The sequence below is a fragment of the Gopherus evgoodei genome, chromosome 13, assembly GCF_007399415.2.
Source record: "Gopherus evgoodei ecotype Sinaloan lineage chromosome 13, rGopEvg1_v1.p, whole genome shotgun sequence".
Taxonomy (NCBI): Eukaryota; Metazoa; Chordata; order Testudines; family Testudinidae; genus Gopherus; species Gopherus evgoodei.
Genome location: NC_044334.1, coordinates 6,129,365 through 6,145,091, shown reverse-complemented (window position 1 = coordinate 6,145,091; position 15,727 = coordinate 6,129,365). Strand labels below are relative to the sequence as shown.

Sequence of the window (15,727 nt, the reverse complement as noted above, 5' to 3'; positions counted from 1 at the left end):
GACAAGCTCTAGTCTGAGTAATACTCAACAGGGACATGCAATATTTAAGACTATATTTTAACTGTATTAGCTAGTTAGTGCTCACCATAATACTCCAGTATTTGCACTGTATCCCCTTAGATGGGCATAACAGGGAGAAGAGGTGCCTCAGCAGATGCAGAGACGTACCATGATGGGCATGGCATAAGAACCGTGCCTTGCTGCATGTTCTTATACAAAATTGATCAGGGAAAAAAAAAACCGTCACTACTGCTTCTTTATTCCCCTTCATATGGAGACAGTATCTGGTACTAAAGGGATTTTTAACCTATCTGTAAGGCAGAACAAGAGTCAATGGCTAGAAGTTAGAACCAGACAAATTAAAGTTAACATTTTTTGCCTTATTGCGAACAGCTAGGGTGATGAGCTATTGGAACAAGCCACGAAGGAAGTGATGGATTCTCAATCTATTGGAGTCTTCAAATCAAGATTAGAGGATTTTCTCAAAGATATGCTTTGCTCAAATGCAAGTTATTGGGTTCATGGACCCTTTCAGTCCTATCTGCTGAGCCCAGTCCCCTGCTATCACAGCCAACCCCACTCATAATCCCTTTCAGATTGGAGTAACAATAAAGTTCTTCAGTCTCACTCTTGTATAACACAGGCTAATGATCTAATGGTGCCTTCTGTCCTTAACATCTATGAATCTAACATTCACAGTGATGGAGACTTGTTCTGTAATTACACAACCAGATAACCATAGACTTATATAGGAGCTAAGAGTTATTCCTGACAAAGCTGTTTGAAAGAAGGCTGGTGGTACTGGATAAAACTAGTTTATTCTACTTTTAAAATCCTACTCTGCAAGGTCTTTCAGAAAAAATGTGTGGTGTATTTTCCCCATTAGCATTCTTCTCTGGGAACTTCATTGCCAGGAATTTACTATCATTTAAAGCTTTGGGCTTTAACTATAAACCTCCACTCCCTCTCAGATTATACTGCTACTAAATGGAAATACACTATACTAGTAAAGCCTACTGAAGATATGAGGCCAAGTTTTGGGTTGCAAAGGTGAAACTGGGGGCAGAGTATCAAAGTTTGAGAGGAAAGCAAAATAGCACAGTTCAAGGCTGCAGGAAGATCTTACAGCACATTCTTTCCCCATTCCAGTGGAAGGCGAACAAAACTGTCTAAGAGTTGTGTTGCAGCTATCCTGATCTATGGAAGACATTAAAAATGTTTAAGATGCCTGTATTTTTAGTGACAAATTTAGAACTTAAGATTTACTTTTATACTATACTGGATCTACAGGAGTGTCTAGCAAGTTAGTCTGACAGCACAACTCTCCCATCTCACTTTTAATTGGGAGGCACTCAAGTTTTACATGTAAGCACGATGGCTCTATATCAAGACCTTCCCTTTAGAAACATATCACAGGTGTGTGAAGTTCAGACATAATTCCAAGTTGAGTTTGTGGGTTTCCAGATCAATTTATTGATCTAATTTAGCCAAATCTTCTGATAACACTGGTGTATTGTGCTGATAAATAGACACTGAGAAGATTTAACAATTTCTTCATTTAATAAGTGAATTATTTTCACTACATGGTATTGTACACTGTCATCTGTTCAAAAAAAGATTAAACAGTTTTGTTCTTAAAAACGAGAGACACAGATTTGTATAAACTGGTGAAAAGAAATAACTCCTGTGCTTGGCTGGTTAGCAAGTTATTTTCTACGCTTCTTTGCAGAAGCAAGTCTTTAGGCCAGAAATGGACAAATTCTCAGGCAGATCTAGAACCATTTCCACACATCACTGCTTTCTGGAATCGGCTGCCCCAGGACAGCTGCAACTGTAAGAAGGTTCACTCAGTAGAATATATTGAAATTGTACAAAATGTCTTTACCTTTACCATTAATAGCACAAACAGCACAGCATTACAGCTTGCTACTGAAAGTCAAAACTTCCTTTTATCTCCAAGAGAAAGGCATGAATGTAAAGTCCTGCCAATTCATCTTGATGTGTTGTGTAGACACAGCTTTTTAAACAGAAACTTTGGCTTCAGGAAAGAGACACAAACATTTAAAATAATGGCTTTAATTTTCATTTAAAGCATATTGGAGGGGAAGTGTGCTTTAATTAAATATACATCATACCAGTGATGCTGGTCAGGTTGAGGGTTATTTCTTATGTTGACAGCAATAAAACTAAATGTGTACATGACAAGACATTAAAAGAAAAACAATCCCTTTAAAACAAATTTTTAAAGTAAAAAAAGTTCACAGTGGTTTGTATAAACAGTATGTAACTTCAGACAGTAACAAATTTCTAATCTCACAGCACACTAGTGCCCTCTTTAGTTCCTAAAGAAGAAAACAAGCATTTACACTACTCATTGTACAGATTCAAAAAAGTCAGTTGTACAATTACCCATAATGACAGGATAAGATGCTGTGGAGTGTACAGCTGTAACACCGACATAAGGGAAGTTTTAAAAACTCTTCTTGGGAAGGGAGAAAAGTCTTTCATTTGCTGTTACAACCAGCAAATGCCATTCATTAAATCAAAATGAAAAACCACAAACACGTTATCTATTTTGAGCAAGCCGAACAGTACACATTACAGTTTTAAAAATGGAGGTTATATACAAGTCCCAACTTGGCAGTACCAAATTTACTATTTCTTCGCTTGTTTTGTGATCATACCCCTTGGTGGCGTTACAGGTCTGCTAGCATTAGGTTTCTTTTTCTCTGCAGGTTTCAAAATCTGAAAAGACAATTCAGCCATTTACTATGGTGCTTTAGCCAGCAAATAACTAACCCATCTGCTAATTTGTTTTTAAAAACATCATTCATGATGAGTAAAGTCAGCCAGCAGCTTTGCATGCTCAATGCTAGGAGTAGCGTGCTCCCTGCCCACCTAACAGTTATGCTAGTACTAGACCAGACAATCTAGAATCACGTGACAGTAAGAGTCAGGAAACAGACGAGACTTCAGTTGGAAAATCTAATTCACGGTGAGAAGTGTGCTCTACTTTATGCCAATGTGGACAGAACCTAAATCCTTTCTGAGAAGAGAAAGGGTGACTGAACTGAATGTAGCCTTTCCAGTCACCTCTCACTTTTGTAAAAAATCTATTTGCAGTGAGAACTATTTCTATAATAGTGGGTTTTTTTTGTGTTTTTTCTTTTTTAAATAAAAAAGCAAATTCGTTAAAGGGCAAAATCTTAAGATACTGTACCTGAAAAGAGCACATTAGAGTTTCATCCACACTCATCATGGCACCAGCATTGTCAAATTCTCCACAGTAATTTGGAGCAGAAAACAGAGTTACCAATTGCCTTTTTGCAAAGAACTCATACCCATCTTCAACCACCTTTAATAGAAAATGAGCTCTATTAGAGTAGAATAATTTCTTACCGCAGTCATGTAATTATTTCTCAGATGACATGCATCTAAGTTAGCCCACATAAAGCTGCAAGATGGTATGACTGTCTAGCGTAGACAACAGAAGTTTTAAACTAAGTAGATCAAAACAGAATTAGGAATGATACAGGACCCACTCCTGGGGTGTGATCTATTAGCAATGAAATTATGGGACTCTGCTGAGGCACTAGGATCCCACTGGGAGAACAGGGCCATGGACTGTACTTGTAAAATTAAAATACCTGATGAGCTCTACATATAAGATCCAAATCATGTTTATGGAGAAACTTTGCAACCACTTCAGCACCAAATGTGAAGGACACTCCTCTGTCATTTTCACCCCATCCTAAGACGTCTTTGTCAGGGTCAGACCATAATAGATCACAAAGAAGACCCTGATCTGGTACATCAGTGGGGCGCATAATTCGCCGAATCTGTTCCATTGACTGAAGGTCTGGCGACAGGCCTGTTAGGAGTTTTAAGATGTGTAAATGGTTAGTGTTTTACTCAAAGTATGTTCCACACATTAATAAACATTTTGACTCACCTATTAAGATACAAAAAGCCTTAAAGTCCATCCTGTTGATTTACTGGTGGCGATTAGTATCTATAAAGTTTTATGGTGACTCTTGATTTTTATCCAATTTTAAAAGCTTTCTGTAACAGGGTGGTTTGTCACCATCAAGAAGCAGTGGGGTGCAGGGCCAGCCAACCCTATTCCATGACATGGCCTCATTAAGGAAAAAAATTCAAAAGAGTGGCATGCAAGCCAGCAAATGACCACCAAGTGTTATACAGGTAACTAACTCTTGAACATGACAAAGCCCAACTGCTGGGGGGCAGGGAAACAAGAGAAGAAGAGGTTGAAAAGCCTGGTGAGGAGAAGCCTGACTATTGAAATACAGCACAACCCAACAAGGAAGGCTAAAATTTCTTAACTATGGGGAAGGAACTGAGTGGCCTATAAGCATGAACTGGAAGTCTCAAGCTGGACAGGTTGGGTCTGAAGGGCTAAGAGATACACTATTGTATAACAACTTAATAAATTAGACTCCAAGGAGGGGGACATTACTTTATGTATCCCAGGCTTTAAATGAATTATTGGGAAAAAAATCAGGAAGGGAACTGAGTGTAGGGTACTTTGAAGGGCCACACCATGCCACAAAGAGGTTTAAGTGACATGTTTTCACAGCTTTATGATTTAGCAGAAACAGTGGCCTATCGTGCATGTTCACATATTTAAGTATAAGGATGAGAAAGGTCACTTCCACATTTTACAGAACAAAACTTCATTCTCATTGCTTAATATTTGTGAATGCCTACAAAGTGTGCATTTAAGACACAAACTGAAAGATATTTAAACAGTAGAACTAATACTGTACTTGTCAGATTGTTCATGCATAGTAACATGAAATACTAAGATGGGGAGATATACTAAGTTACTGTAACACTAAGTAATAGTCATACTATTTTTCACTGTAGTGTCAAGGTAAGCTATAATTGCTGCAAATTATAGACAGATACCAAGAGTTGCAATAGGCCACATGTCACTGCTGAAATACTTGGGACTGTTTTACACATTAGACCCATTCAGTTATTGAAATGGTATAAACAGCTGTAAAAAAACCTAGCCTAAGTACACTTCAGAAAGGGTAAGACTGACTTTTAGGTGTCGACTAACTCCTTGGCATGTCCTGGGGGTCCCCTCAATGACCAGGAATTTATTGTCCTTTGTACAATCTATATAGGACTCTGAGTCCATCTATTTGGCAAATTACATAGATTCTCTATTTGAAAGGAGAGGTGAGTACAGATGAACTTCTATAGAACAGGAAAAGCAGACAGCCATATATCCCCTATGGTACTAAACTACTTGCTCAATTAAGTATTTCAATGCCTAAAAATAAGCGCTCTGGAACTTCCTGCATGACAACCTATTTAGGGTTGATTTACTTAACTTACCCTTCAATATCCAGCTCAGTCCATGAATTGAGCCTCCCATATTCCCCCCAGGAGAACAGGTGTTCCAGAATTTCAGTAACGAGGATTAAACCAACAGGGAGTCATTTTCCAACTATGCAAAATGCATAAACACAAACATGGAACTAGCACACCTAGAGGTAAGGGATTAGCAATCACTTGAGTAACCACTAGAGAAGCCCTACATACCTCCATGGCAGCAGAATATTTTCTCATCCACAATGGCTGCAATTGGTAAACAGTTGAAACAGTCTGTAAATGTTTTCCACAGCTTAATATTATATCTTCTTTTACCTACCAAAGTTTTAGGGGGAAAAAACCCAATTAATATGGTCTCCGAATGAGAACTAGAAAGGATCCAACAACATTACAATACTACTATTGCTGTCTTAACTTTGCCACGGTGTAGAAATGAAGCCTACACACACACACACACACACACTCTTAGCTCCTCTTAGACACAATGGATTTCACTGCTGATGAAAAAAAGTTTTAAGGGGTCTCAGACTGTAGCGAATTCAGAAAAGCCAAGTGGCTCTTAAAGGTTTCTTTTGGAGCAGTAGGAGTTTCCATGTGTAGAACGAGACTGACCTTTTACAGATTAGAATCAGATTCTATGGCTTGTTCCACTTCCATTGCATTGCTCATACCTTCTTAAACAGGCACAGGGCCAGTTCAACCAACTCCTACTCCCCACCCCCATGCAGCCCCAGTATAGGGAGTATGCTGCACTCTGGAAATACATAACTGAAAGACTGTCCCTTGGAAACCATTGTTGACTAGTGTTCAGAGCAGACTTGAGACTACTCTAAACTAGCAGGTCAGGGACTGTACCTGACCAAAACAACCAAGAGAATCAGAGAGTTGCAACTGTCTCCATAACACCCCTCTACTCTACTGTACCCAGTTGAAGCTAAGCTTAGTAGAAAACCTGGACCTAAAATTTAAGCACATAAAAAACAACAAAAAGTTGTGTTTATACAAGTTATCCTAAGCAGCACCATAGAGGTGCATGCTGTTTTATATAAAAACACCTAAGACTAATCTATGCTGTCCAAAGTGAGTATGTAGAAGATTTAAAAGTCTCATTGATTCATCCAGAACATTCTTTGGATGAATTAAAGTTGGAAGAGACCCTCACTCTCATATGAAGTCTATTGTATTTTGCATTAAAAGTATCACGTAAGCAACTAGCAAAGCAAATGAGCCACAACACAAACAAATTTAGGGCAAGATAACATGTTCTCCCCATATTTTCATTCAACCCTTTAAAAAGGTGAAGTTATCCAGCCTGTTAGGTTTTTTTGTTTTGTTTTTTTAATTACACCCCAGAAGCCTTTTAAATGTAACTTTAAGTACATTAAAGTTATGATTAACCAAGCACTTGTTTAGAGACATTCTTAGCACAGACCAAATATATTCAGAATTTATTTTGCTTGCTGACCCCCTAAAGCTGGGCAACTTGTGTATGGAATTATGTTAATATTTACATTGTATACTTACATAGTCTTTGTCCTAAGAGCCTAATTAATATAAGAATCAACACTTTCTCCCAGTGGCAAGTGATAACAGTATACAGCAATACTGTATGTGGTTCAGAGTTTACCAAAAGCTACCCTCAACACCATGGTGAGATACTGGGTCCACACCAACACTTAGGGAGAAAGGCCGCCTATTGAATTAGCAATCTAATTTCATGGGGCACATAGATTTTTTATTCATACACTTACTGTCTAAACTGCTCAGCATGCAATATCAAATCAGATCACAGCACAATATAGGACAAGGTACTCCCGTCATACTAATATTTTGGTATATAAACCTAAATTATCTTTTTCCGAGTTCAGAGGACACCAGTAAGCCTCAATTGTATCAAAAGTAGGGGGTTCTTTTGACTTTAAGTGTTTTAATAATGAAGAATCTAAGTTATGAAGCCAGCTCTATGAAGCGGGGCGAAATTAAAAAAAACCCTCTTTTCTGCACAATTTGTATCCTTACTCTCCTCATAGTATAAAAAGGGCTAAGGGATTTTAAAACTTGGAGGTAATGGTTCTCCAAGCAAAGTTTATATTTTGAAATAGCATATCACTTTAAAAATAAAATGTGTATATTGTGGACAGCACAGATGAAAAAAATTATCTTTATGCGTGCTTTTAGTCCACACACAGCCAACAGTTAAGGTCACAAGGCACAATAACTAGGAAAGCTGCACTCATTTCATCAATTCCATTTGAAAGGCTGTGTAATTACTGATTATGTTCTACTTGAAAAATGTTAAAGCAACAAGCACATCACCGTTTCTATCCTACTTTCAAGTAGTTTCCATGAACATTCTTTTTAAGAGTATTGTTGCTGGTTGCCAAATTTACCACCAAGATCAAACTTGCCAGTTTGATAGATCTGAACAAGACATGAAAGATTCTACATTCTATTACCAATCTATGAATATTTAAATCTTAAGAGTTTTCTTTTAATAAGCCAGTAGTGAAGTGAAATCAAAACCTTTCCAATCAGATTTCCCATAAACACTTGTCAGCAAGATTATTTTTACCAGGAGACAAGAAAGCCAGTTACAATTTTAGTTTAGAAGTAAAACTGCAAGCCAAAGACAAGTCAATTTTAGTATTTATTGTTCCATTAGGATGCACAAACATAGCTTCAATTCTCCCACTGCCTCCAAAATATATACAATATTTGAAATGTATGAGATCCTTAATGTCTTCCAAAGATCACATCAAGGTCTTCCAACAAAGGGAAGAGATGAAACATGTCAATCCCGTAATCTGAGCTGCCTCTCTGTCTCCTCTAAAAAGAGGGGCAGCAGAGGGTGGGTAAAATCTGATGACTTTAAAAAAGTGGACTTATTTGAATTAAATACAAGTTCATTTAAAAAAAAATTACCTTTGAATTTAATAATCTATTAAAATTAAATACAAAAAATATTAAGTATTTGCTGCCAAGTTTTAAAGAAAGTCAGACCACTAAAGTGCTGGAAGTCACTGACTAAGCAACTGGAACCAGATACCACTGAAGTGCTAAACCAGCTTTTAGACAGCAGTAGCCACTTCTACAGGTGCAGAAAGATTTTTCCCTTCATTTCAGTTTATTCTGTTAATTGAGTTTTATGACTAGTTCATTTGAAGTTAAGAAACCAACTGGAAGTTGAAAAAGCTGGGAAGCTTGTTTTTGTCTTCCAATCTATGAAAAAAATAGGTGCGAGGATGAGATCTACTAGGCTGAATCTCAAAAAACACAGGATAGGATTGGACCCAGTATGTTTTAGCTCCACTACAATCCACAAAACTCCTGCTGAACCCTGTAGATGCCTACATTCATTTGACTCCTAGGTTTCTGCTGTAAGAGTTCCCTAGGAGCTTACTGTTTCTGTCTCTGGGAATGCCCACTACTGCCTCGTTCTAGGTGTCGAGTCCTAGTGCCTGCCAAATTCCCAAAGCGATTGCTGAACCAGGTAAAGACAGGTATTTGGCCACCTAAATCGTGTATACGGCCCAATCTGGTAGGCATGCTCAGAGGCTGTTTACAGGATTGGGACTCGTTCGAAATCCAGATGGAGGAAAAAATCCAGCCAACGGAGGTGGCACCTATCTTGCAAGTTTTAGCTAAATAATTAGTGCACTTGCCTGGGTTGTGGAAAACCCAGATTCAATTCCCCCATTCTCTGCCAGGAGATAGAGGATTTGAACAGGGGTCTCCCACCTCTCAGGAGAATTCTTTAACCAGTGAGTTATGAGATATTCTGATGTGGGGCTCCCGCAGTCATTCTATTCCACTGTAGATAAACAACAAAAGTGTCTCCGGAGCATGGTGGGGGGAGAATTGAACCTGGGTTTCCCTCATCCCAGGCTAGTACTCTGGTCTAAAAGTTATTAGGTGGGCAGCACCATCACCATGTATGTTAAGTTATATCATTGCTTAAATACATTTTTATAGATATAACATACCCTACTAGTTCATGAAAGGAAGCATCACATTTAGTGTAAAGGCTATGTTTAGTTACAAATGGTTACCAAAGAAAACCCAACCATTTGCATATCATGCTGTATCACTATTCAGGTCCTCCTGAAAAGCAGAAATAAGGATCAGCTATTTCTAATATAAACAGTTTTGTAAAAAGTCAAATCTTGTATTTATTATATCCAGGGCATAAGACAGGGGTCCCCAAGGCGGTGCCCGTGAGAGCCATGGCGCCCACGGGGGCATCTAAATGCGCCCACATCCTGCCCGGTGGTCAAGCATCCACCGAAATGCCAACGAATTTTGGTGGCAACGCCTCTCGATGACGCCGCTTGCTGCTGACAAGCGGCATCATCGAGAGGCGTCACTACCAAAATACCGCAGAAATTTGGCTGCATTTTGGCAGATGCTCGACCACTGCCACGGTCCTTTGTCTGGCGCCCACCAGACGAAAAGTTTGGGGACCACCAGTATAAGATAAAGGACCATTTATTCGCTAAAGGATTTACAATGTAATTACACACAAGTTTTATACTTCAGAGAAAAGGTAAATATTTTTGTGCTGCAATTTAGAATTTCTATCTAATACAAGATTAGATAGGCTTACAATTTGAACTTTAACAGTGTACAGCACTGAGAGCTGTGATCAAATAGGAATAAAATTATACCAGTCATTCTACACAGTATTTTCCATTTTGCTGATCAGACCATAATTAGATCATTGAGGGTACAAATTTCCAAGAGGCCACCTGAGCTATGCAAGAGAGAAGCTGTAAGTTAGTACACAGTTCAAATAAAACCAGACTGGGAGAGAATTTTTGTAACCTAGCATAATTTAGTGCATAACAACCCTCCTCCTTCCATCCACCAAAAAAAAAAATGTTACTTACATTCATCATAAAATCCATAAATTCTATTAATGCTGGCACATTCATGGTTCCCTCTAAGAAGGAAAAAATTCTCAGGATATTTGATTTTGTAGGCCAACAAGAGACAAATTGTTTCTAAAGACTGTTTTCCTCTATCAACATAGTCACCAAGAAATAGATAGTTGCTTTCTGGTGGAAAGCCTCCATATTCAAAGAGTCGAAGTAAGTCATAGTATTGTCCATGGATGTCACCTTAAAAACAAAAGCATTCATAAGCGGTGGTACATAAGCGAGACCTTCACTACAATCACTGATTGACTTGCTAGCCAAATAAAACTTGAGAAAAAGTTACATCTATTTCTGATATCTCATGTAAAGCTACATGCTGCCCACCATAGATGTCTGAAGAACCAAATGGTCTCATCTATTAGTATGAAAATTATGCACATTCAGCAGTATACAGAGTGGCTGAAGTTACATAACCCAGCAAGTTGTGCTGAATGACCAATGAACTGTTATTTAAGAATATCCATATATATTTTTTAATACCTCAACCCAAAAGTTAAAGCTCTTTGTGCCCAGTCCTATAGTCTTTACTCAGGTAAACTCCCATTCGACTCCACTGTGAGTTTTGCCTGAGAAAAGATTCTATGATCAAGACCCTTTATTTTGGTCTTAATGTCTCCCGATGGCATCCATCTGCAGCTTTGCATTTCAGAATGCTGCATATGTAAGTATTAGAAGATCCCTCCTAGATATAAATCTTAACACATCCATAAATGGCACTCAAGAACGTAACAAGATTATTCAAATCCTAGCTGCAAAGTTGGCTTGGAAGTGAATGCTACTTTCACTTCTGGTCTAGAATTTTTTCTTAAAACAGAGCATGCTCAACAATCATAAAGACTATTAGATTTTAAATCAGATGTGCAGTTAAGAGATAATGGACAAATTACTCTACTCTAAATTGAGGTAATCTTCAGTTTTAGAAAAGGATTTAATAAGAACAACCTAATTCAAGAGCTGTAGTTACATATTCTTACTGGAGTGGTTTCTATTTTGCCTTTCATCACAATATAAATTACTTAGTTAGGCTTGGAATGTATGCCCCATATACCTTGCCTAGAACTATTATGGGTCTCTGTTCTACCCCTAGATTCAATCAGGGCGCTGCTGAGGGCAGGGCTTTCTTCACACAAGGTCTTCTGTTCTGGGACTCCCCCGGACCCTCAACCCAGAAGTAGCCCATCCTTTTTTGGTAGTCTAGTTTCAGCAAGCTTATCTTTGTCATTGGGGTTTCTGCTCCTCATCCCCCACTTTTTTACTTCTGTATTTGCTACCCTCTTCATTACTATTCTTTATATTAACCAGATATTGGTTTGTTCATGCCCTTGTGCTATAGCCTTTTGTTCAGATCGGCTGATTACAATTGATGTTTTATATTAGTTGTACTGTATTTAGATTTAAGACACCTATCGACAAGTAGGTAATAAACAAAATATTGCAAGTTAATGCCTGTTCACTGAAAACCAAGTGTCAACTGACCAATACACAGTAAGTCACAATACTTACCACATATTTTAAGTGGGGCTTCAAGTTCTAGTAGAATAGGCTGACTGAGAAAGATTTCTCTGGATTTCAAGCACAGTCCTCTAATTTCATTCTCTTGAAGTTGGACGTTTTTACCTGGTTTTGAACCCCTCACTGTGGGACGAAGTTAAAAACTGGTTAAATGAATCAAATGACTTGCTAAGTGCCAACCTACTCCTAACCTCCAAGGCTGCAGTGCTGCTCAAGTTAAGTCTGTTCCCATTAAGGAGGGAGCCATCCAGGCCAAATCAGAGTGGCATTGTGACTAGGTTTATGGGACTGCAGCACCGCTCTCTCAGATTTGGCCCAACTAGCCTTGTCATTATGACAGAGGTGGCTGGCCAAACCTGAGCAGCACTGTCACCCTGTGCAGCATGGCACAATGCCCAGAGCAGAGAGCCCAGCCCTGCGGGATTGAAGCCTTTGTAGTCGATGCTGCAGGGAGAGCTCTGCATCCCTCCAGTGCATTTCCCCCCCCCTCCATTTTACGCATTCTGGCAACAATTTTGATGATCACTTTGAAAAACCTTAGTTTCATTCTGAACAAGACTGATAGACTCAAGATTACAAAGAATTCAATTTAAATTTGAGAGGGAATCTACTCTACTCTTTTAGACAGCAGATTTTCTAGACTTCCCATTTGAGCTTCTTGGCTACACGATTGATAGCCCAGACAAACTCTTAAAATCGTCTCTGTAACACAAAAACCAACAAAAAATATAACATACCATTATTTTTCCTAGCTTCCACCCTAACCCTTTTGGATTTGGGTTTCTCACTATCTTATTTCTTACCACCGGCTCCACATATCCCATCCTCAGTTCTTTTCCTGCTTTTTCCCTCATCCTCCACCCCTTCTGTTACAAGCTTCCAGTAATCAACAATATTCTCCTCATCCCTTGAATCCCAACATTTCTGCACTACCCCAACTGGCTCCCTCCCCAGTCTGTAAATAATATTTCAGTTATTGAAGGGTGTTGAGTTAAAAAGAAAAGGTGTCCCCAACCTTTGCTAATTTAACAACAGTAAGAACCTCAACTCAGTCCAATTCTGTTCTGAATAACTATGCCACCAGTTCAGCTTTCCCTTCAGTTTTACTGCCTCCCAGTGCTCTTTGAAAATAAACATTAAAATAACACTATGATAGTAAGATAGCTCCTGCTAAGGATATGCCCTGTGCAATAACAGCAAAGTGGAGACAATATTTGTCTCCTCCTTGCCCTGTTAAATAGAAAAAAAAGGATGTGTTGCTGTAAATATCCCTTAGGCAAAGTGTTTTACCTCAACAGTTGACTCATTACAGGCCCATCCCTCCAGATCTCAAATGGCATTCCAGAGTATCCTGGGGATTTAAATACCTTAAGTCTAACAGCGGCAGTATCCAAGGCTGTGTCTTCAAAAGAGAAGTTTACCAAAAAAAAAATCCTATCCACCATTCAAACCAGCTCCATAGTGTCGACAAAGCTCAGATGGTTTCTAAATTTTTTAATCACTATGTTAGTCAGTAGGTTTAGCTAAAACATAAGCCGCCATTAGAACTTGTCTACATTATTGCTTCCCTAGTTCAGCTGAACCAGTGAACACAGTTAGGATCAACCCCCAAACATAATCAAGGCAAAGAAGTCTAACCTTCATGGATTAGTTTCTCAATGGGGACTAAACTTTTAAAGCCTAAATTTCAGTAAATTAAAAGCTACTATCAGGGGCTAGAATTGTATTAGAGGGAACTCAAAGAAGTAACTTGTCCACCATAATTACAGCCCTGCACGGATACAAATTTATATCTGCGGACATAAATAAGTATCTGTGGAACCGCAGGGCTCTCCTGGGAACCGCAGCAGTGAAAGGAACAGAACGTGGGGTCACTGCTCCCAGAAGCCGGTGCCCCATGCCAGCAGCTCGTCCAGCCTGGCTGTACCTGCCCCAGCCCTGCCTCCATCCCTTCCACACAGCTGTCTGAGTGTCCTGTCCAGCGGCACACGCACTGCACGAACACAAGAATGTGACCAGGGACAGTTGCCAGTGAGCCTGGTGCCTGCCCAACAGGCTGGGTTGGGGGCAGTACAGCCACACTGGAGGAGCTGACAGTGTGGGGCACTGGCTCCATGTTCTGTTCCTTTTGCTGCCAAAGTTCCACAGATACCGATTTATAACCATGGATATAAATTTGTATCTGTGCAGAGAGAGAGTTTGCATAGAAGAGCGTCTTCATCTAGGCTGCAGCGTGGCCACAGAGAAGTGGGTTTTTAGCAATGGACATCAAAAGACTAATTACAATCCTGAGGGCTTGGCTACACTGGCACTTTACAGCGCTGCAACTTTTGCGCTCAGGGGTGTGAACCCCCCCCCCCCCGAGCGCTGCAAGGTACAGCGCTGTAAAGCCTCAGTGTAATTAGTGCCGCAGCGCTGGGAGCGCGGCTCCCAGCGCTGCAAGCTACACCCGTAAGGGATGTGGTTTACGTGCAGCGCTGGGAGAGCTCTCTCCCAGCGCTGGCGCTCTGACCACACTCACACTTCAAAGCGCTGCGAAATTTCAAGTGTAGTCAGTTGTGAAGAAGGCTCTAGTAGTCTTCAAATGCTACTCTCCTGTGAGAGCATCTGTGAGAGCATCTCTGATCAAACACTAGATGTCAGTGATGTTTCTGAGCAATCAGAGAGGCACTTAGTAGTAATCTACCTCCATTACATAGAGAAGGAAGTAGCTAGGAGCTCTGATAGTCTGCAGAAAAATGCATCAGCTGGCAAATCGCCCAAGTTGTATGTAAGGCAATCCTTACAAGAGACTGAGTTGCTGTCCTATAGCATCTGAGTCTTTAGTGAACAAGCGGTGCCTGTTGACGTTTGTCTTCAACAATGCAACACTGAGTATTGTAGCAGAAACTGGAGCCTGAAGCAACTAGAGGACACACTTTGAGATGCAGTCCCCAACTGTATATAATAGGACATTAATATATTGGACTATGAAGTAATATTTAAACAAAACATACTAGATCAGTGGTATCAACTACCCAGGCCACTTGATGCACCTGTGGCCCACATGGCATTCAGCTTATGCAGAGTGTAAAGTTCTTCTTTAAAAGTTTTTTGCCCTCAGTTGCAAGGAATCTTCCAAACATGAACCTAGTGAAAACTGATACAAATATTGTCCGAGACTGCAGACAGCCTGAGGCCATGGCTACACCGGTGCTTTACAGGGCTGCAACTTTCGCGCTCAGGGGTGTGAAAAAAACACACCCCGAGCACTGCAAGATACAGCACTGTAAAGCCTCGGTGTAAACAGTGCCGCAGCGCTGGGAGCATGGCTCCCAGCGCTGCAAGCTATACCCGTAGAGGATGCGGAGTACATGCAGCGCTGGGAGAGCTCTCTCCCAGCGCTGGCGCTGCGACCATACTCAAAACTTCAAAGCACTGCCGGCAAGTGTAGCCATACCCTGAGATAGCGACTCAGATGTTAAACTCCTCTACTCCCTCTAAAGGCCAACAACGATACGAAAATCAACTCTCTCATTGCTGACTACTGTAGTGCAGGAAATGGAGAACTGATGGGAGATAAGAAGTTGCGGTAGGAAAGTAAATGCAGATGGAAGAACAAGAGAAACAAAATGCAGAAACAGTCGAGGGCCTAAAGATGAGCATATTTTACTACTAGGTGATACTGTCTCACAATAAAGGGACCACACCAACAATAGTTTCATTAATACACAGAAGTACATACCTATAATCTTTGTGCAAGCCTCCCAGTGACATTTCTGGGCATTCTGCTGTGACTGAGGGGAGTATTCAGCCCTAGATTTATACCACAGACAACTATAGTTAAAAACTGAATTAAATCCTTTCCTCTGAATGAGCTTAACACTGTCCCGTTTTAGACCATGTACTTGTAGTGTGGTAGCAAACGTTCTATAACC

At 40.0% G+C, this 15,727-nt stretch overlaps 1 protein-coding gene across 1 annotated transcript in view; it reads right to left on the bottom strand.

Annotated features, from left to right (window-relative positions):
- Nucleotides 1-1,541: 1,541 nt before the first annotated feature.
- The window catches only part of PPP1CC (protein phosphatase 1 catalytic subunit gamma), a 30,920-nt gene continuing 16,734 nt past the window's right edge, over nt 1,542-15,727 (bottom strand). The window contains exons 2-7 of the mRNA XM_030582774.1: nt 11,802-11,933; nt 10,251-10,481; nt 5,575-5,679; nt 3,648-3,871; nt 3,221-3,355; nt 1,542-2,745 (exon numbers count right to left, since the gene is read on the bottom strand). Of these exons, the coding sequence (XP_030438634.1) occupies nt 2,656-2,745; nt 3,221-3,355; nt 3,648-3,871; nt 5,575-5,679; nt 10,251-10,481; nt 11,802-11,933 (917 nt within the window). The 3' untranslated portion in view covers nt 1,542-2,655. The remainder of the gene's footprint in view (nt 2,746-3,220; nt 3,356-3,647; nt 3,872-5,574; nt 5,680-10,250; nt 10,482-11,801; nt 11,934-15,727) is intronic.